We start from the raw sequence: 18,262 nt of genomic DNA, 5'->3' as shown, positions 1-18,262 counted from the left end.
CTTTCTGGTTTGGTCTATTTGATTCAAAATTTTCTGCATCTGAGGTGCAAGTATGGTAACTGTTAATGAAAGGAACTGGAAGTACATGTCTGAATGCACCATGCCTGGCCACTCTTTATACCCGGTGCACGCTAGTGTCAGGTGAGTTTTGCATTCATCACTTCCTGTTGATTGTTCAAAACAACTGAACCTTTCAAAAATCTTAACTGCTTTCCAGCAAAAACATCAGCCTAAAGCAGTAATTATATAGACTTTATATAAGGTGGTGACAGACACGTTCGGTATAATCAGATTCAGTGAAGGAAGTTGAGCGATTTAACAGTCCTAAGGATATACAGTGTCACAGCATTTATGCTCTAAAGACATTGATATAAATACATATAATCCACTGCCTGATTACCTCCCACCGATGTGTAATATCAGCGACATTCTTCAAATATACAAAGTAATACATGACAAATAACCGTAATGCATTGTATCAAAACACATTTATTAAAATTTACCTTTAAACATTTCAACACTGCGACAAACATTTGTACAGTAATTTACACTGGTTATAAATAAAACTCAATGGGTAGTGGAATGAGCACCTTTTCTGACAGCATCTGGAAAACCAGATGTAAAAGCATCTAATTTGACTTTCATGGGCATGATTTATGTTTAAAATGTACCATCATAGGAGCACCAGTGTTAAGACAAAATCAGACAATAAGATGGTAAGACTTTATTTCAATCTTCTGGCTCTGCTGGTTCAATCGTCGGTTCATCACCCTAGTTCAAGGGGAATATGGGTGGGTACAGCCATAAAGCTCACGGTCCGATGCAGAAGGAGCACACGATATGGACTGTGGCCACGTACAGGTAAAGCTCAGTCCACCTCCGTCAAACCACACGGTCTCCGGAACTCCTGTCCACGCTCATGGATCCATTTGTTTGCCACTGGGGGGGATGGATAAATAAATAAATATATAAAAAAGTTAAATTTTTCTCAGCGAGTTTTCTTTTCTTCGATTCCATCTTGGTTTTGTTTAGTTTGTCGAAAGCCATCTACTTTTACCCATTTCTACAACTGGATGTTATACTGGAGCAGTTCAGGTACAGCAGTACAACAGCAGGACTCTCCTGCTTGAACAGGTCCATTTTGTTCTACTGAAATTTTCTGAGGTGCACCCAGCCTCCTGCTCCAGACCACCGCAACCGAGCATCAGAGAAGTGTATGAATCCAAGGCTGAATTTAATCTACCAACTCGCAGTGCAAAAAAAAAAAAAAAAAAAGGGAAAGCAAACAAAAACCAACAAGGAGTGGCGGAGGAAGAAGAATTCTGATGAGGCGCTTGGGAAACATAGTTCACATACCCCATTTGCTCCCTACAAGTACAGGACAAGCTGCGTGCCTCGTCCTGTAGTCTCCCTCGCCACTTCTGAACAGGTTGTACCAGAAGACTGCTGTTCCCTACAGACATAAGACAAAGAGGGGAAGTGAACTCTCATCTCCTTTGGTCTGGTGCAGTACTCCTCCAAAGCACCACGGCGGCAGAGCAGTGCTGTTGTAGTAGAACAGGGTAAGAAAAATGGTGCTATTAAACAAGAGGAGGAACAAGGTGGCTGGACAGACTTTCGGGAAAGGAAGAGAACTGTTACACTGACAGCTGTGTGACTGAAGCGGCGATTATCCGAACGATGCGCAAACTCACCTTTCTGGGCCAGATGGCAGCACCAAAGTCTGGGAAAACCGTCGCCCCTCCTGCTTCTACATCACTCATCTGCAACGGAACACCACCTTACTGTTTTTTTGCTTTATCAGAAATAAATACATTTTGTCGTCACAATTTTCTAGAAAGAAAAACTATGTGCTTATGTTCAAGGAAATAAGTATTTTATTTCCTACAGAATGTCTTCGGGCAAACACCCACTTTCTTGAAAATTCATTCCGGAAAGATTTCACAATGAGCACGCTAACACATTTAATAATTTTTTATTCAAGTAGAAAAAAACTATTAGAAAACAGAATTCACTAGTGTAAGGTTAGCAGTCCATTTGAATGACAAAGACAAAGAACATGAGCACGAAATGTACTGTCAACATCTACTATAAGCAAAGGAAAGATTACAGGAGATGGTGTAAAAAAAAAAAAAAAGCCAGTTTTAAAAACAGTGAAAAGTTGCCAAAACCTGGTGTACGTTCTATAAAAAGGAGTGTCTCTATTTTGAAACTAAAACATTTTTTTCAGTATTGCTAGCCACAATAACGCAAGCACATCCAGCTCTGTGGCTTCTTGGTTCTTGAGTTCTGAAATATTTTCAAGAAATATAAGAACGATCACAAATTCATTTTTTGATGTATTTAAAATTTAACAGCTCTTCTAATGAACAATTCGGCATAAGGTTTCTTAAAATTTCTGTCTGCACAGCCTTTACCAAAATGTTCATTTTCTGTACTGGGGCAAAATTCCACAGTGTTTTTAAACTCTTAAAAATTGCATGGATGTCATTAAATTAAAAGAGCTAAAGTTGCACACCATTAGGCAAAACATCTCAATATGTACTGAAATTGACTGATGAACTTTGGGACAGTTCCCCCCCCCCCCTTTATACTGTGCTGTCGCTGTGATATATTTGTTCCACTGAAATTTACCATAACAGTTTTGGTCATAAGGTGATTAAAATCACGGGACGGGATCAGTCAATTGAAGTGCAATATTGAAAAGAGCAGGAGCTGTGAAAATACAGCTTCCTCCCACGACAAGTCATTGTAGCACTTTCCGTGGACATACAGTACTTACGTAGTTTAAATAAGTAGCCACACGATTTCCAGTGCCTAACGATTTGAAAGCATCAGGCTCATCTTTCTATGAAGATAAAAATTGGAGAATAAATCCAAAGGACGCCAGGACAGTTGCTGGAGAGCACGCGAGTACTTACGTAGTTCAGATAAGTGGCAAGCCTATTTCCAGCAGTCTTGAGGTTGCTGTCAAAAGGACGCTGCAACAGATGATCAAACCTTTATCCCACACCAGACCGTAGGCTGTTCTGCACTAGGACCATGGGACTAAGAGCGTAACTTAATGAACAGGAACACTGGGGCAAAATGACAGTTTCGTTTGGAGGAAAACTGAAAATTTTGCAGGTGCATATCCAAGATGTGCAGCTTTTATCACACTGCTTTAGTTACTGGCCAGGAAATAAATAAGTAATGTGAGTAGTAGTGGTGTGAGGACTTCACACGTTACCTAAAGCAACATACAATGTTAATCTACTTACAATTATTTAGCCATTTATACAGCTGGATAATTTTACTGGACCAATTTAGGGTAAGTACCTTGCTCAAGGGTACTACAGCCAAGTGAGATCTGAACCTGTGACCTGTGGGTACAAAGGCAGCTCTAACCACTACACTACCAGCTGTTCCATATACATGGACATTATTTCCTACATGGTATCAAAAATGTAAAACAGCCTTCTGTACCTGAGATACATAACATTTCCAGTTGTCATTGTCCATGTGCTCTCACTGGGGTAAACTGACAAATCTGTGTTGTTAGCAGCTATATATAAAGTAGTAAAAGCAACAGCAAGGGTACTCAACTCAGCAACATAATGAGCAGGACATATTCACTATGACTAAAACCCATTTTTTTGGGATTTCTAAGGAAGAGAAACACAGAACAACTGCTTATTGGAACAACTACGATAATGTCCAAGCAGCACTTGACTTCTAAAATCAAAGCCATTTCATTATTAACTAACAAATGTGATGGTGTAAAATTCTAGTTAAAAAGAACAGGCTACGGAATACATTATGGAATGGGGGAACTACGGTTCAATTCAAAATGTAACGTAATACATTTAAAGAGTACCCAAAGTTGTATGTGAAAATGCATTTTCAGCAAACTCATCTGGAAAGCGACTTCCAAATCTAACAAGACCTGTCAGGTTTAAGCAAAGTAGGTCTTGCTGGTCATGACTGCTGGTAAAAACAAAAGTTAAATTTTTCTGACATCACAGGATATGGATGATATACTTAACCATATATGGTTAAGGCTTAATTTCATGCCCAAACATGATTATAAAACAAGCATAAAAATACCAGTAGTACATAGGATATTGATTAGCTTGTGTCTGTTTCAAACACAACTGTGGGTACTCTAAGTCTCAGATCCAATGTGCTTACCCTTGAAAAATCATAATGTGGTTCATATTGGCCTCCAACACCATAATTTGCAACCTGTTTGACAGAAAGAACATACTGAATGTGCAGTTTTGGGTCCCTACTGAGTTGTGTACAATCTAGTTGAATGACATAATAGTACCACGTGATGAAAGCTCAGACAAGCAGAAACTTAGACACCGCTGCTTCTGCAAGTTGACGTTACTGCCGACAGACACCTGGAGCAGCTCGGCTGTGTCCACCGTCAGGCCTGTGAGATCCTCTATCCTCTGGCTGACGCGAGTGATAACAGGGTCGATGTCCTCTTCCAGCCAGGCACTGGGGGTTACAGGCAGATGAACCAACGAATGAAAAACAGTAAACCATATTTAAAAAAAAAAAAAGAAAAAACTAAACCGGTAACCTGCCTGTCACTGCCTACCTTTTAGACACTCTGTAATTGGCTGTAGTCAAAACACCTGATTTTGGGTCCCTCACAGTGGCCCTCGCCAGCTGTACAAAGGAAAGAGTCAACAAATAAAAATTCATAATAAGTCAAAGTGTTGCTTGTCAAATATTAACAGGTGAAATGTAATGAATAAAAACGTAGGAGGACTTTGGTCTGGGCTACAAAAGACACACTGCCCCCGCCACATTTCTCACCCTAGGCTTTGCCAACTCCTTGATCTTCTCCATCTCGGCATCAGACAGGGCATCCAGGAAGCGGACAATGTGCGGGCTGTCCCACTCATCCTCCTCCATCATGGGCGCCAAGAGCAGCCGGGGATTCCTGTTGCCATTCTGGTAGCGGCAGAAGAGGCGGCTGCGTCTCTTCGGGGTCTGTGGTGGGAAAGAGGTGGGGGGGGGGGAGTTGGTGTAGAGCTTCACTCACTTTTCCTTCAAATCTTCTGTTACATACAGTCAGTCTCATTGTATCTTTAGGTTACTTCACTTTTGCCCAAAGCGACTTGCTACGAACTCTATCATCCCTCACACCTTATTCACCAAGGTGACTTACTGCTAGATGCAGTACTTACAATGGGTCACTCATCCATACACAAGCAAAACACACTGTGTCACACACTATGGATGACTTAGAGTCACCAGTTCACCTGAACAGCATTTCTTTGGACTGTGGGAGGAAACCACAGCATTACTGAGGAAACTAGACGTTACAGATGAGCTCAAGGAAGACTATTTCCGTGTCTACAGAAAGGGACAACTGCTACCGTAATGTTAGCACTTTGGACCCAGAGGTTGCAGGTTTGAATCACACCTGAAGCTGTAGTACCCTTGAGCAAGGCATCCACCTTGAATTACTCAAGTAAAATTACCCAGCCGTATAAAGGGGTAAGCAATTGTAAACAGGTTTGGAGAGAATCGTCCACTAAGTGAATAAAGGTGTCGAGAATCTACACAGTGGCATCTCATGGCTGCACTAAAAAAATATTTCATAAATATTTTGTACTCTAAAAGCACAACATAGGAACACTCAAGAACGAGGCTTTTTTTTCTTGCAGTCCGTGAATCAAACGTGTTTATGGACAGCAGGGTGTGAAATACCTGTTTAAGAAATCACTACAAACACAAAGCAGAGGAGGAGCCCATGAACCCGGTGTTCAGGACACTCACCAGGTTCACTCCTTCTCCGCGACACAGGGCCTCGTAGGTCTCCCTCTCAGGCAGGTAGTCACGCGGACGCTCATACGTGGACAAGTCGATGGGTTTCTCCATGGACGGCTCAGGCTTGCTCTTCTCACTCTCCCGCAGCTCTTTGGACAGCAGCCTCTCGAAATAACGCAGGTTCCCTCCAGCCCTCTCATGGGTTGGGTCTATTCGAACGCACATTTATAAACCATCACCATGAAGGTGAACTGCAGGAATCCAAGCTTAAAAGGATGGGAAAACCTTCACAATTAAACTAATGTTAGTGCATCCCCTTGTGGTCATTTGATGTACAAAAATGTTGGAATTTAGCCAAAGACGAGACAATTTTTAGTGCAGACATTTCCTTAATATTCAGCTACAATGGAATGCAACTCCGCCTTGTTTCCTTTAAAAGCAGCAAGAATTTATGGCTTTAAAGTAAATCGTGCCTCTTCCAGCAGTTTCGCGGAGCACACAAATTCAAAAACCGACATACTGTGGGATCACCGTTTTAGTTGCCCGATTCTCATTCAAAACGACCAATAGCGCAAAGCCTCAGAATAAATTTTAAAGATAGCAGCCCAGTAATTGCAGCCTGCTTGCTAACAAGGATTACACCCTTGGTGTAAGAGTGTTAAAAACAGCAGGCTGTAAATTTACAGCAGCATCTGGACACGCCCTATAGCTCAGGAAACAGTCAAGGGGTCAAAGAGACACCGGAGGACACATGGTGCGGGAAAAGTAAATTGATGGCTTCCCAGCAAACCCACAGTGAATAACTCACAGGGCAGAGCATGCATTTCGGTGGAAGGACAATGAAGGCTTACTAAAACAGAACAGGGTCACAGAAGGTAACAGAAGATGTGACTTAGCCACCAACTGCACCCGAACCCTAGACCGGGAGGTCTGATGAGCACCTTACCAAGGGCGACCATGCGCCTTGTGAGTTCTATGGCTCGAGGAAGGTCACCCATCTGATAGACGGAGTAGCTGAGGTAGTCCAGCAAGTCGACCTTGGAGACTATGGCCTCTTCGCCTGCGTCCAGCTGCCGGAGGGCCTGCTGCATCCACAGCACCGCGTGGTAGTAATCTGCGTCATTGTACGCCGTTTTACCCATGTCGAAGCAATCGTCCACAGTCAGGAGGGCACTGTACCGCACACCTGTAGAGACGAGGCACCTCTTTTACTCATACGCCCTAGAGTTACTACACTTACAGTAACTAACCCCATTGGAAATAGTCTGGCAGCACTATTATACTTCCTAAACGTGTATAATGATCTCCTACAACTCAAGAGTTAACTCAGGGTTAAAGTTAAGTACAATGATTATACTTTGTATTTAAAGGAGAAAAAAAAAAAAAAAAAAAAAAACATTTCTTATGCTGGACCCCATGTTCGCTTTTCCGATCCAAATCTCAGACACCCTTTAACATGAAGTCTGAAGTGCACGGTCCAATTACCATTTTAGAAAAAATCATTTATACTTATTACACAATGCAACACATTTTTTCAAAGTTCTTAGTATTGTTGATTTTTGCGCTGATTATGATTAAAGTTGACAACGATGACAAAAATACCGCTAGACTCAGTTTTAGTTTCATACTTTACAGCCACTGGAAGATTCTAGAAGGCAGCAGAACATTCTAGTACAGTACCAAAACTAGAAAGCTAGAAAGCTTTAGATCCTAAAAGGTACTGGAATATTCAGTGCTTGAGACCCGGTGTCAAAATTTGCTAATTCCAAGAATGTGGAATATTTTTTTTAAGAAGTGAAATATAGTACTAAATAAGAGCAAAACTTTGAAGTAACAAAACTGAATGGAAAATGCAAAAAAATCTTTAATTCTTTTGTTATTATTATTAAAATCAACAAAATAAAATTGTTACATTGTGTCACATTTTTAGACAAAGTTATGTGTACTTTACATGTTCATAATTTTGTAACCACAGTACTACAGAAAATCAGTGTTGATAACTGTGGAACAGCCTGTTTCACATCTCAGCTGAAGCCAAGACCACACACCCTCCTCCAAATTTGCAACTACCTGGCAGTTTGCCCTTGGAGAAGCTCTCCGAGTCCAGTCTATACGTGTCCTGCAGGCGCATCAGGGCCTTGGCTGCACCCTTCTCATCTTCTTCATCGGGGAAATGCTGACGGTGAACAGAGATGTTGGAAATGAACCCTGTAGGACAAAGGAGAAACATGAGTTTTTGAAATTAAGAGGGGAGAAAAAAAAAAAAAAAAAAAAAAAAAAAAAAAAACTCAATTAGGCCTTATATATTTACATATACCTACATATAAGGTATTTATACATATATATCTTATCCATTTCATTTACTGAATGTAGTAAAACTAGTGGATACGCCTTTCTTTATAACTGGAAGCTGAGAAAAATAAATACTAAGGTCGCTAATAGCAGATTTGAAGGCAGAAAAACTCTTTTCTCCCTCCAGACCAGAAGATAAAATTGCAGGTACTGCCCAGGTGGACCAGTCTGCTGAGTGATAATACACAATTGAGGGAACACACACACACACACACACACACACACACAACGACCAGAGGGAGCCAGTAACTATGAGCTAAAGCTGTTACTAGCTGTTCAGAGTTTCAGCCTGATTGAAACCATCAGACCTCGGACACTGAACAGCTGCTGACTCATCTCATTCCCACCAAGGAGACACGTCGAAGAAGAAAAAGAAAGAAAGTACCATCAGATGGGTCCTGCAGCACCAGACTCTCCAACTCGGACCAGACCGTGTTGAGGCGCTTGACCAGCTTGTAGGCGTTGACCGGGTGGGCCAGGTAGCCCTCGGGGTCGGCCGTGGAGGCTTGCGTCAGCATGTCCAGCTTGTCTGCCCAGCTGAGCGAGAGACGGGCGAGACAAGGAAGCGACCCGTGACGGTAATCGCTTTGACGGGAGCTGCAGAGACTCTCTCAGCTTGGACTTTATCCATGGAAAACATTCCAGCAAGGAATCTACACAAGTTTTTTTTGTTTTCTTTAAAAACGCCAGGTTGAAACACGCACACAGCACACTGGCCTCAAATCAAACTCCTTCACAAAGCATTCCGATATCTTACACTCATTTTGCATCTCCTTGGCTCCCCTCTTATGACACTTTTACATTTTCTCATTCCTTGGAGGGACTGATCTAGCGGTCAGCCAAGACACAGAGGCTGACTTAATGATCTCCGGCTCCAATGGAAACTGGCCACTTCAGTACAGACTCCCACGTAAGGCGACTGAACCCATGTTCGAGAGCTTGAGATGTGCTTTATGAATGTAAGAGAACACATGACACCTACCTTTTGACCGCAGCTATCTTGGCCTCCTCTGCTTGGATATACTCTTTGAGAGACTGAACCAGCTCCTTCTCGGTGTATATCAAGTCCGTCATTTGCCCTGAAATAAAAGAGATAACGCTACTCAGGGAATCACGGAAATGTCGGTCGTTTTATTGGGATGTCTTCAGATTCTCGGTCTTTGAGTAACAAATTACTAATTATCCAATGCTTTTATCCAAAGCCACAATTTCACCCATTTATAGAGTTCGACTTGAGTTGGCTAGTTAAAATAAATAAATAAATAAAAGTAAAAATCTCAAGATTATTCATTTAGCTGATGCTCTTCTCCAAAGCAACTTGCAATGTTAACCTACTAACAATTTTTTACCCATTTATACAGCTGGGCAATTTTTTTTTTAGTGGAGCAATTTCAGGGCAAGTACCTTGCTCAAGGGTACTACAGCCAGACATGGGAGTCAAACCTGGAACCTTTGGGTCCAAAGGCAACAGCGCTAACCACTATGTGAGCATCTGTCCCCACAGTTACAAGTAGCTTAACAACTATACAATGCCAGGCAAGATGAAACACAAAATATTTCCCATCTTTTATTTACCATCTAAGACTTTAGTGCAAGAATAAAAATGCATTGGTTTCCAGTGTTTCATGAGGAAATTTCAATTTATCCATGACTCGGTGATGCAGTAAAAGTGAACATTAAGAGTTGTGGTCCACTCCATCTTCTACTAAATCTGCCATCACCGCTATTGACAATACCCATGAGCTCTGAAGGTAAAGAGCAATGAAAACAGAAAGGAAACAGGAAAGAATGCAATTGTAACTATGGACTGGAATGAAGGATTTCCCCATGCCAAAAAGAGAACTTTTATACAAGACATAGTTTAATGAGTCCCTCCAAAAATCAAATAAAACTTTTAACACACACCATAACACAATAAATCATAACAATACATCACCAAGAATGCACTTCACTTCTTGGCAAAACCTCCTGTAAGTCAACAACAAGTTGAACGTACAGTACGAGAAAGAATACATTTTATGAAAGTCATTATAGCCAAAAATTTTTTTTTATTTATATTATATAGAAAAAAAAAGCAGAATGAGAGAGTCAAGAATAAGAATTTACTAGGTGACACATTTGGTAAAGAGTTTATTTGAAAGAGCACAGAGGAAGACTGCTGAGCAGTTAAATGATGTTTGTATGCTCTTACTGTGCAATTTGCTTCAAGAAAGCGCAACACTAACAGCTTGACCACTGGCTGCAATGTTTCTGGCACATTCTAAAGGCACACAGTGAGCATTCCAGAGGTTCTCTCAAAGAAGGGCTGTGCTGTCTCAAGCAGGAAGGGCAGACCTGGCTTGACAGACTGCTCTTTCAGACAAGTTTGTCTTCATGGGAAATTCGCCTCCAAAGGGCAAATCAACGGTTTCACATAGAAAAAAGAAACTAAGTTTTCATAAACACTGAGGAAAAATGTATTAAATGTATGACTTATGTCTAACTGTGGAGTATAGTATTTTGGGTAGCTTCTTAAAAGCTTGTATGAAATGCATGTTTCTTTTTACATGATCAGGTTGTTTCAGTCATTCCATTATGAGAGATAACGTTACCAATTGAGGTGAACACCTCTGCCTCCGAGGGGGACATGAGCAAAAGCAGGCCAAAGATGAGCAAAAAAGTCCTCCTCTTCATCATCCTCATAAGCGTAGAAAAACCTGTAATTAAATTAAAAAAAAAAAGTTACATTCTTCTGCAGCTCATATAACTCAACACACATTTGTAACTCACACCACAAAAGTCAGTACTGGCTCTGTTATGGTGGAATGGCCTCCTCCCTCACTCGGGACTGCTGAAGCTCTGTCCACATTTAAAAAGGGTCTGAAAACTCATTTCTTATGGACTCACTTTGCCCATGATCTCTAAGGCTCACATAAGGTGTAAATGTTCATGCAGCATAACTTTCTCATCATGCCCAGATGAGCCTTTACACAGCTGCTATTCCTGTATTGTACATAAATGTTTGTGTACCTTTAATTAAAAATTAAAAAAAAAAAATTTGTAGGAAAGGTGATCAGGAGTTGTTTATTCTGAAAATTATGCACCTACTCGTCCAATGAACATTGGTGCATGCAGTGGAAAGAAACTAAGTTCACTTAAGAATCACATGTCTGTAACTAAGTCTCTTTCTCCTAATGTAATGCACAAATTGTATTTTCTCTGAGATGTATGTCGCTTTGGAGAGAAGCATCTGCTAAATAAATGTAAATGTAGTGTAAAACAGACACGACACTGACGCAAAGGGAAAAAATGGTAATAACCACAAACAAACCCATATTTGAAGGGGAAAAAAAAAAAACATTTGTAATTTTAGCTAACATGCAAACCGTTCAGCAACAGCCCTCGTTCACGATTTCCAGCTGAGCTGAGCTCCCTTGGCCGGGGAAAAGCCGCGAGAGCTACATCGGGCCCCGGACCTCCGGGCATGTGTACAGCCAGCCACCGCATGCCTGGGGAAACACTCCGGCTGAGGTCATCGTGCTAGATAGCTTTCCCCGCCAAGGAAACGCACCCGGCCGCAACGAGACAGCCTGTTCTTCCTGCAAGTTAATGCGTTCCCCAGATTGACTCCATTTCCAACACAGGATACATTCAATTCGATGAGATGTTCAGGTAATATGAACAACCGGGCTGGGTGCCGGCTTAGGACTGAAACACCACCTTTTGAGCCGTTTACTTACCATTTATTTTACTCTACAAAGCAGGCAGCTGGTAGGCATATCATTAGAGATGCTGCCTTTGGACCCAAAGGTCACAAGTTTGAAGCTCACCTCCAGCTCCAGTGCCCTTGAGCAAGGTACTAAAATTGCTTTGCTGTATAAACAGGTAAAAATAATTGTAAGGTGATTTGGAGAAAAGCATCAGCTAAATGAATAAATGTATAACAACCGAAGCAGTTGCTGAGTTAATGAAGCCAGTTGATACACAGCATTCCTCTCAGATGACTGCCATTGCCTACCTCTCGAAGTGAGACACCGAGTGTTATTCTGCAGCTGCCAATGTCAGGGGTGGTGGTGCTAAAACCACTTGTTTGCCCTACATTGCATTTTGCACTTAAGCAGCTGTGTGTGTGTGCGAGAGAGAGAGAGAGAAATAAGGGCCCCTGGAAACAAGCTTATTTTGGAAAGGTCTTCAAAAAAAAGGAAACCATACTTCATTACACATTTCACAAACTTCAAGGCCTCCTACATGGGGCATTACGGCTGAAAAAGGCCCCACCCACCTGCCGCCAACTGGTCCAAATGCCGGCATCGCAGGGATTTGGATTCCAGCGAACAAAAGTCAATCTCCCCCTGCCTCATTACACATGCACAAAGAATGTCCAGTAAAAGATTAGCCCAGAGCTGCTCTCTACTCATATCACAGTTGGAAATGTTTTAAAACTTACATCTCGACAACTTAGTATATACAGTGAAGTTGATTTTCTACTATAGCAAATGGATACAAACCAAGAATTCCCACAGACAGTGTTGCTATAATTCAGAGCCACAGCTGTGTGGCTCTTGTGATCTGACAAAAGTAAATTCAGTTTGTTTTACCTAACGGCCAACAAGACAATCATCTAAAACTCTTCCAGTTTGTTAAATGATTGTAAACTCTTCCTGTCCACTTCCCCCAATCCTCTTCTAGGACTCCAAGAGAGAAACTGCCCAAGTTATGTATATTTTATATCAACATTACTAGACATTTGCCAAGATGCTATTTTTTTTTCTTGTTCCCACCAACACATCCATACTTCAAGTTGTTTAATTAACAAACTCAAATTGAACCAATGAAAAATTTGACTATCCTTGCTGTAATTTTTTTCCCCCCCCATGATGCATTCGATTAACAAGTTTGAGCAAGAAATCACCTGAATTGTTTCCCAATTCCTCTGCAGCGTCTCTCAGCAATGTAGGACACCTGAGCATCACTTTACTTTAACTCTTCTGTCTAGCACATCCCAAAGTAGTAGTTCCTGAGCGCACGCAAACTTTTCACCGCTACTCCTTATTTCTACGTTAATGCTTTTCTTCTGGGGGCACGGGGGTGGGGTGGCACGGCAGGTTTGGCCTGTACCTGTTCTCTGGTGGGTCTGAAGTCCTGCTTGGGGTGCCTTGTGGCAGACTAGCATCCCATCCTGGGTGTGTCCCCTCCCCCTCCAGCCCTCCGCCCTGTGTTGCCGGGTTAGGCTCCGGCTCGCTGCGACACCGCTCGGGACAAGCGGTTTCAGTCAATGCGTGTGCTTTTCTTTCAACTAAGGCTTCAGCTCTTTCTGTGAGGCTGGAAATACTGAGTTCAGCTGCTTTTCAAATAAACAGTTTGCTTACATCAGCTATAGTGGTTGATGCTGAAACACCTATACACACTCAGCCTTGGGTGACATCTGCATTACACTGCTGCATTAGAATCTTAACATTAAAAAAAACCTAAGTGGGTATGTAAAAATCATCTGGGGGAAAATTTATATATTTTTTTTAATTATCCAACAATTTAAAACCTTGAAAACAAAATGCTCTGGATAACTAAACTATATAATACTGTTGGCTCTAAACAGCTAAAATAATAATTGTGATAAGTTAATAACAGACCAAGAGATACTAATAAAATACATATAATGAAAGTGCACAGCATGAGATTTGGGTCTGTTTTTACACACGTCTTTTCAGAATTCAACCCTCCCTTGCCTATGCAGCAGGGAGGAGGAAATTATATGCAGTTAATTTCAACACCTCATGTGCTTAATAGTACAGAGGTGTCATCTTAAGAAGCCGTTAACCGAAAGGCTTCAAAAGCTGGCTTCACTGGTGAGGCCTAAGTACATTCCTTTGGCTCTTTGTTTACAGATCTCAGCATGTTGGCTTCCTTCTGTAACCCATGTGTGGATCTAAACAAATATCCAAACCGCTAACTTGATATACACACATCGCTTAGAGCCTCAACACAACATATCTCGAAACCAGCTGTGGGTCAGTCTCTGCCTTCAGCGTCAAACAGATGAGGAAAGGCACCGCTTGCAATATTACACACAACATTACTTGGAATAAAGTGGAACAAGTTTACAGTAAACCCTTATTCTAACATCAGATATTGCTGCAATCAACCACAAGCTAGATTTTTTTTTTTTGGGGGGGGGGGGGGGGGGGGGGGGGGGCACGCAGTGATTTGATAGTAAAGATGGAATTTTGTTGTAATTTTTTTTTTTTTAAATTATATCATGATCGACTGCTAGAGTCCCAGTCTTTGCACTGATTCACACGCGTGTGACGTCATCGCCCCCGTCCCTCCTGGACAAACGCCAGAGCCGTACGACGCGCACGTGCACTTTTTCCACTTTTTTGCCTACGTGCTTCTCTCGGAGCCACTGGCAGCGTTGCTTCGGATCTCACATCATTTGCTCATCATTTTACCTGTCTAGGACCAACAATATTTGTAATCATCATAATGAGCCTTCGGCTTTGTCCAAAGTGTCTCCTTGCAATGACAAGTTTACTCTGATTTACCCATTCATACAGAAGAATATTATTTTGCCGCATTAGTAACAGCAACAGCCTGGAGAGGTGGGATTCGAACAGACAGCCTTCCGATCATCAGACAGGGCTCGTGTGACAAAACGCGGAGCTTCTCCCAGGCCAGTGCCCCACCGGAGTCCCGTTTCTGTGGTCTGACCGGTACAGAACGATGAAGGAAACTTCGAGATAAACGACAACTCTTTGCTCGGTCACCTTCTTTTAGAAGTTCTAATACCGGACTACATCTTCTGCAGTGCTGTGCAGTAGGAAAAACGGGCAGTTTTCCTGTCGTGACTCATGTTTGCCACCAGAGAGATTCAGGCCAGGGTCCGACCCGTGTCCATGATCATCATGTTCACCGTCCCAATTGGACCGGACCAGACCGGACTGGACTGGACACAACGCCTGGTGACCGAGGTGCGAAGAACCACTGTTCTACACAACACAAATGAGCAGTTTTTTTTTTTAAAAAACTGTTAAAACACATAAATAATACGAAAAAACATTATTATACAGAAACTTTGTCTTCTTGACGGGTAGCCGAACACGATATATAAATAATTCTAATTTCATGTTTTTAACTTTACTAGTAAATTACTTCTGTGTTAGTTACCACACTTGCTTTTTTTCACAACATGCAAGCCTGCTTAACAAACCTAATACGTTATTTAATAACACTTCATAAAAAATGCTAGTGTGAGTCGTTTTAAAAAATAAAAATTTATTAAATAAATAGTAGGGAGAAAGAAACTAAGCATCATCATCAAGCATGCAGGGTTCTTTTGCGTGACACTGAGTTCTGAGACTGAGTTATTCAACACAAGACAAGTCGGCTGTGCTTGATGGATAAGCCAGAGACCGTACAGTACTGAGTTAGATGGATTCACATGCGGTTAATAGGCTTGGTTTACCTTTCCTCCCCCCGTTTCCTTTCCTTTTCCTCGGGAAACACAGCACCCCGACGCTGCAGCTCAGATTAAGCGCAGCGAAGCGTGATTCGCACACATTTCAGTGCTGCCACGTATAGAACCGCCCCTCAATCCTGGCCGTCACGTGACGCCTGCGCCGTAAACCTCCGACAAAACGCGCAGCTTCTGACGCGACGTGCCTCCCGTGGCGTGCGACATTGCGCTAGTGCCTCGGTGCACGTAGCGCCTACGGTAATTTTGTTCCTCAAGGGAACATTAAAAAGAGACGTCGTAGGCAAACAAATGTTAGAAAACGAAAACTATAATGTTTATGAAATAAATAACATTTTATTTACCAGACGCCTTTGCTGGTGTGACTCGCAGTGTTAGGTCATGAACGTCAAAATGATTTTAGCCATTTTTACCTCAGGAGGTTGTTCTTACTGCATGATACACGGGATGATGAGTCTGAGAACATACAAGTTGAGGCTGAGGTAAAAATAGCTAGGTCATTTTCAGGTTAATGGCCTAATATTGTGAGTCAGTGTATGGGCTTATTGTATGATCATATGGTAAGAACAACCTGAGGTAAAAATGCCTAAATCATTTTGAGGTTCATGGCCTAACATTGTGAGTCAGTGTATGGGCTCATTGTATGATCATATGCCATGGTAAGAACAACCTGAGGTAAAAATGGCTAAATCATTTTGAGGTTCATGGCCTAACATTGTGAGTCGGTGTCAGCTGGGTTCCTAGATCAAAGGCAGGATTGGGATTCGAACCAGAGACCTTCACACTGCAAGCAGACACCCATACCCATATTGGTCCTCACTCCCTGTAATGAATAACACTAATAGTTACCTCAAGTGTTTAACTGGTTAAGGGACTCCACAACTTTTAATAACTTCAAAGAATTCAATTTAATCAGTGTTGAAGTCCAAACAAGTAAAATAAAGTAAAGGCCATATTATAGAAGATGAGATTTGATTTATGGAGGATTTATGGTACAGGAGGAAAAGATGAGGGCAGCTAGTAGTGTGGTGGTTGGAGTGCCTGCCTTTGAATCCAATGGTCACAGGTTTGATTCCCCCCCTAGAGGTATTTCCCTTCAGCATGGTACTCCAGTAAAAATTACCGAGGTATATAAATGCATAAATAACCATAAGTATCTTAACATTGTAAGTTGCTTTGGAGAAAAGCGTCAGCTAAGGGTTAAGGCTGCCTTCAGTTCAGCTTGCTTTAACTTGAAATGTCATGTCCCTGGGGTACATACATGTTTGCCAGGATATGTTGAGATATATCAAACTGTGCTGCTGCTTTTAAAAACTTTTTGTAATACATACAGCCATATTTTGACATTAAAATACTTATCTGTCAGTGTATTTGAAGTTTATTTAGCTGCTGTTTTTCTCAAAATCGTCTTAACCATGTGGCATTTACACCGTAAACTACTTTTTTGTTTACGGTACCAGTTCAGAGTAAGTACCAGGGGCAGCTGGCAGTGTAGTGGTTAATCCTGCTGCCTTTGGACTCAAGGGTTGTAGGTTTAAGTCTCACTTCCTGCTGTAATACTCTTGATCAAAGTAGCTGTCCTAAAATCGCTCCAGTAAAAATTACCCAGATGTATCGATGATTACACACACATCATCTGAACCACTTGTTCCATACAGGGTCGTGGGGAGCCGGAGCCTAATCCGGCAACACAGGGCACCAGGCTGGAGGGGGAGGGGACACACCCAGGATGGGATGCCAGTCCGTCGCAAGGCACCCCAAGCGGGACTTGAACCCCAGACCCACCAGAAAGCAGGACAAGGGCCAACCCACTACGCCATCGCGCCCCCCCGATGCTTAACTAACTGTAAGTAGATTGGCACTATAAGTTGCTTTGGAGAAAAGTATCAGCTAAATGAAGTTATGTAAGTATTTTGGGTACCACAGCAGAAGTGGGGAAGCAAATCCTGGTTCCTCAGTTGCATCAGCTCTAACCACTACGCCAACTTTTGGCCAGAACTAGGACTACAGTCAGTGTAAGTGGCATGCTAATGACTCCTGTTTGACAAGCACAGCTCAATGTGCTGTTTATACTGTATAAAAAAATGAAATCCTACGCTCGCATTCGCAAATTTTTGTTGCGAGTGGGTTGAATTAGTTATTCCTTATAGAAATACACACACACACACACACACACACACACACATTTTCAGAACCGCTTGTCCCAGACGGGGTCACGGGGAACCGGAGCCTACCCGGCAGCACAGGGCGTAAGGCCGGAGGGGGAAGGGGACACACCCAGGACGGGACGCCAGTCCGTCACAAGGCACCCCAAGCAGGACTCGAACCCCAGACCCACCGGACAGCAGGACTGCGGTCCAACCCACTGTGCCACCACACCCCCTCTTATAGAAATAATGATCACTAAATAAAAAGGATATTTACCAAACACTTAAATCAGTAGTGACAAAGGGTCCTTTTTCAGAGAGAGTTCACTAAATGAGCGGATAGTCAGGAACAAATTAAGCTGCTTAAATAAGGAAACACGTACATTTCCATAAGCCTTTGCAGGTTTTCATTGTATTGGACCCTGTTATATGATGGCTGAGTGTATATAATCTTCCTGTGTGTGTATGTTTATAATGTAGATGTTTGTATTGTAAGGCTCTATGTTCCACAAAATAATAGAAATATATGCCATATGATGATACG

General features: G+C 42.1%; 1 protein-coding gene across 3 annotated transcripts; it reads right to left on the bottom strand.

Annotated features, from left to right (window-relative positions):
* Nucleotides 1-474: 474 nt before the first annotated feature.
* On the bottom strand, nucleotides 475-11,119 carry LOC108934421 (prolyl 4-hydroxylase subunit alpha-2-like). Of its 3 annotated transcripts, XM_018752223.2 has the most exons (15): nucleotides 10,713-11,119; nucleotides 9,104-9,200; nucleotides 8,507-8,658; nucleotides 7,840-7,977; nucleotides 6,716-6,955; nucleotides 5,779-5,978; nucleotides 4,810-4,986; nucleotides 4,589-4,659; nucleotides 4,386-4,485; nucleotides 4,171-4,224; nucleotides 2,922-2,981; nucleotides 2,783-2,848; nucleotides 1,695-1,763; nucleotides 1,357-1,453; nucleotides 475-939 (listed from the first exon to the last, which is right to left on the bottom strand). In XM_018752223.2, the coding sequence occupies exons 1-15, from the start codon at nucleotides 10,801-10,803 to the stop codon at nucleotides 869-871; spliced, it is 1,683 nt and encodes a 560-aa protein (XP_018607739.1). In that variant the 5' UTR covers nucleotides 10,804-11,119; the 3' UTR covers nucleotides 475-868. The 3 variants fall into 3 exon arrangements, with proteins under 3 accessions (XP_018607739.1, XP_018607737.1, XP_018607736.1); XM_018752221.2 differs by lacking the exon at nucleotides 2,783-2,848; XM_018752220.2 differs by lacking the exon at nucleotides 2,922-2,981.
* Nucleotides 11,120-18,262: the final 7,143 nt, after the last annotated feature.

The sequence above is a fragment of the Scleropages formosus genome, chromosome 4 (assembly GCF_900964775.1).
Source record: "Scleropages formosus chromosome 4, fSclFor1.1, whole genome shotgun sequence".
Taxonomy (NCBI): Eukaryota; Metazoa; Chordata; class Actinopteri; order Osteoglossiformes; family Osteoglossidae; genus Scleropages; species Scleropages formosus.
This window is presented reverse-complemented; position numbering and strand designations above follow the sequence as displayed.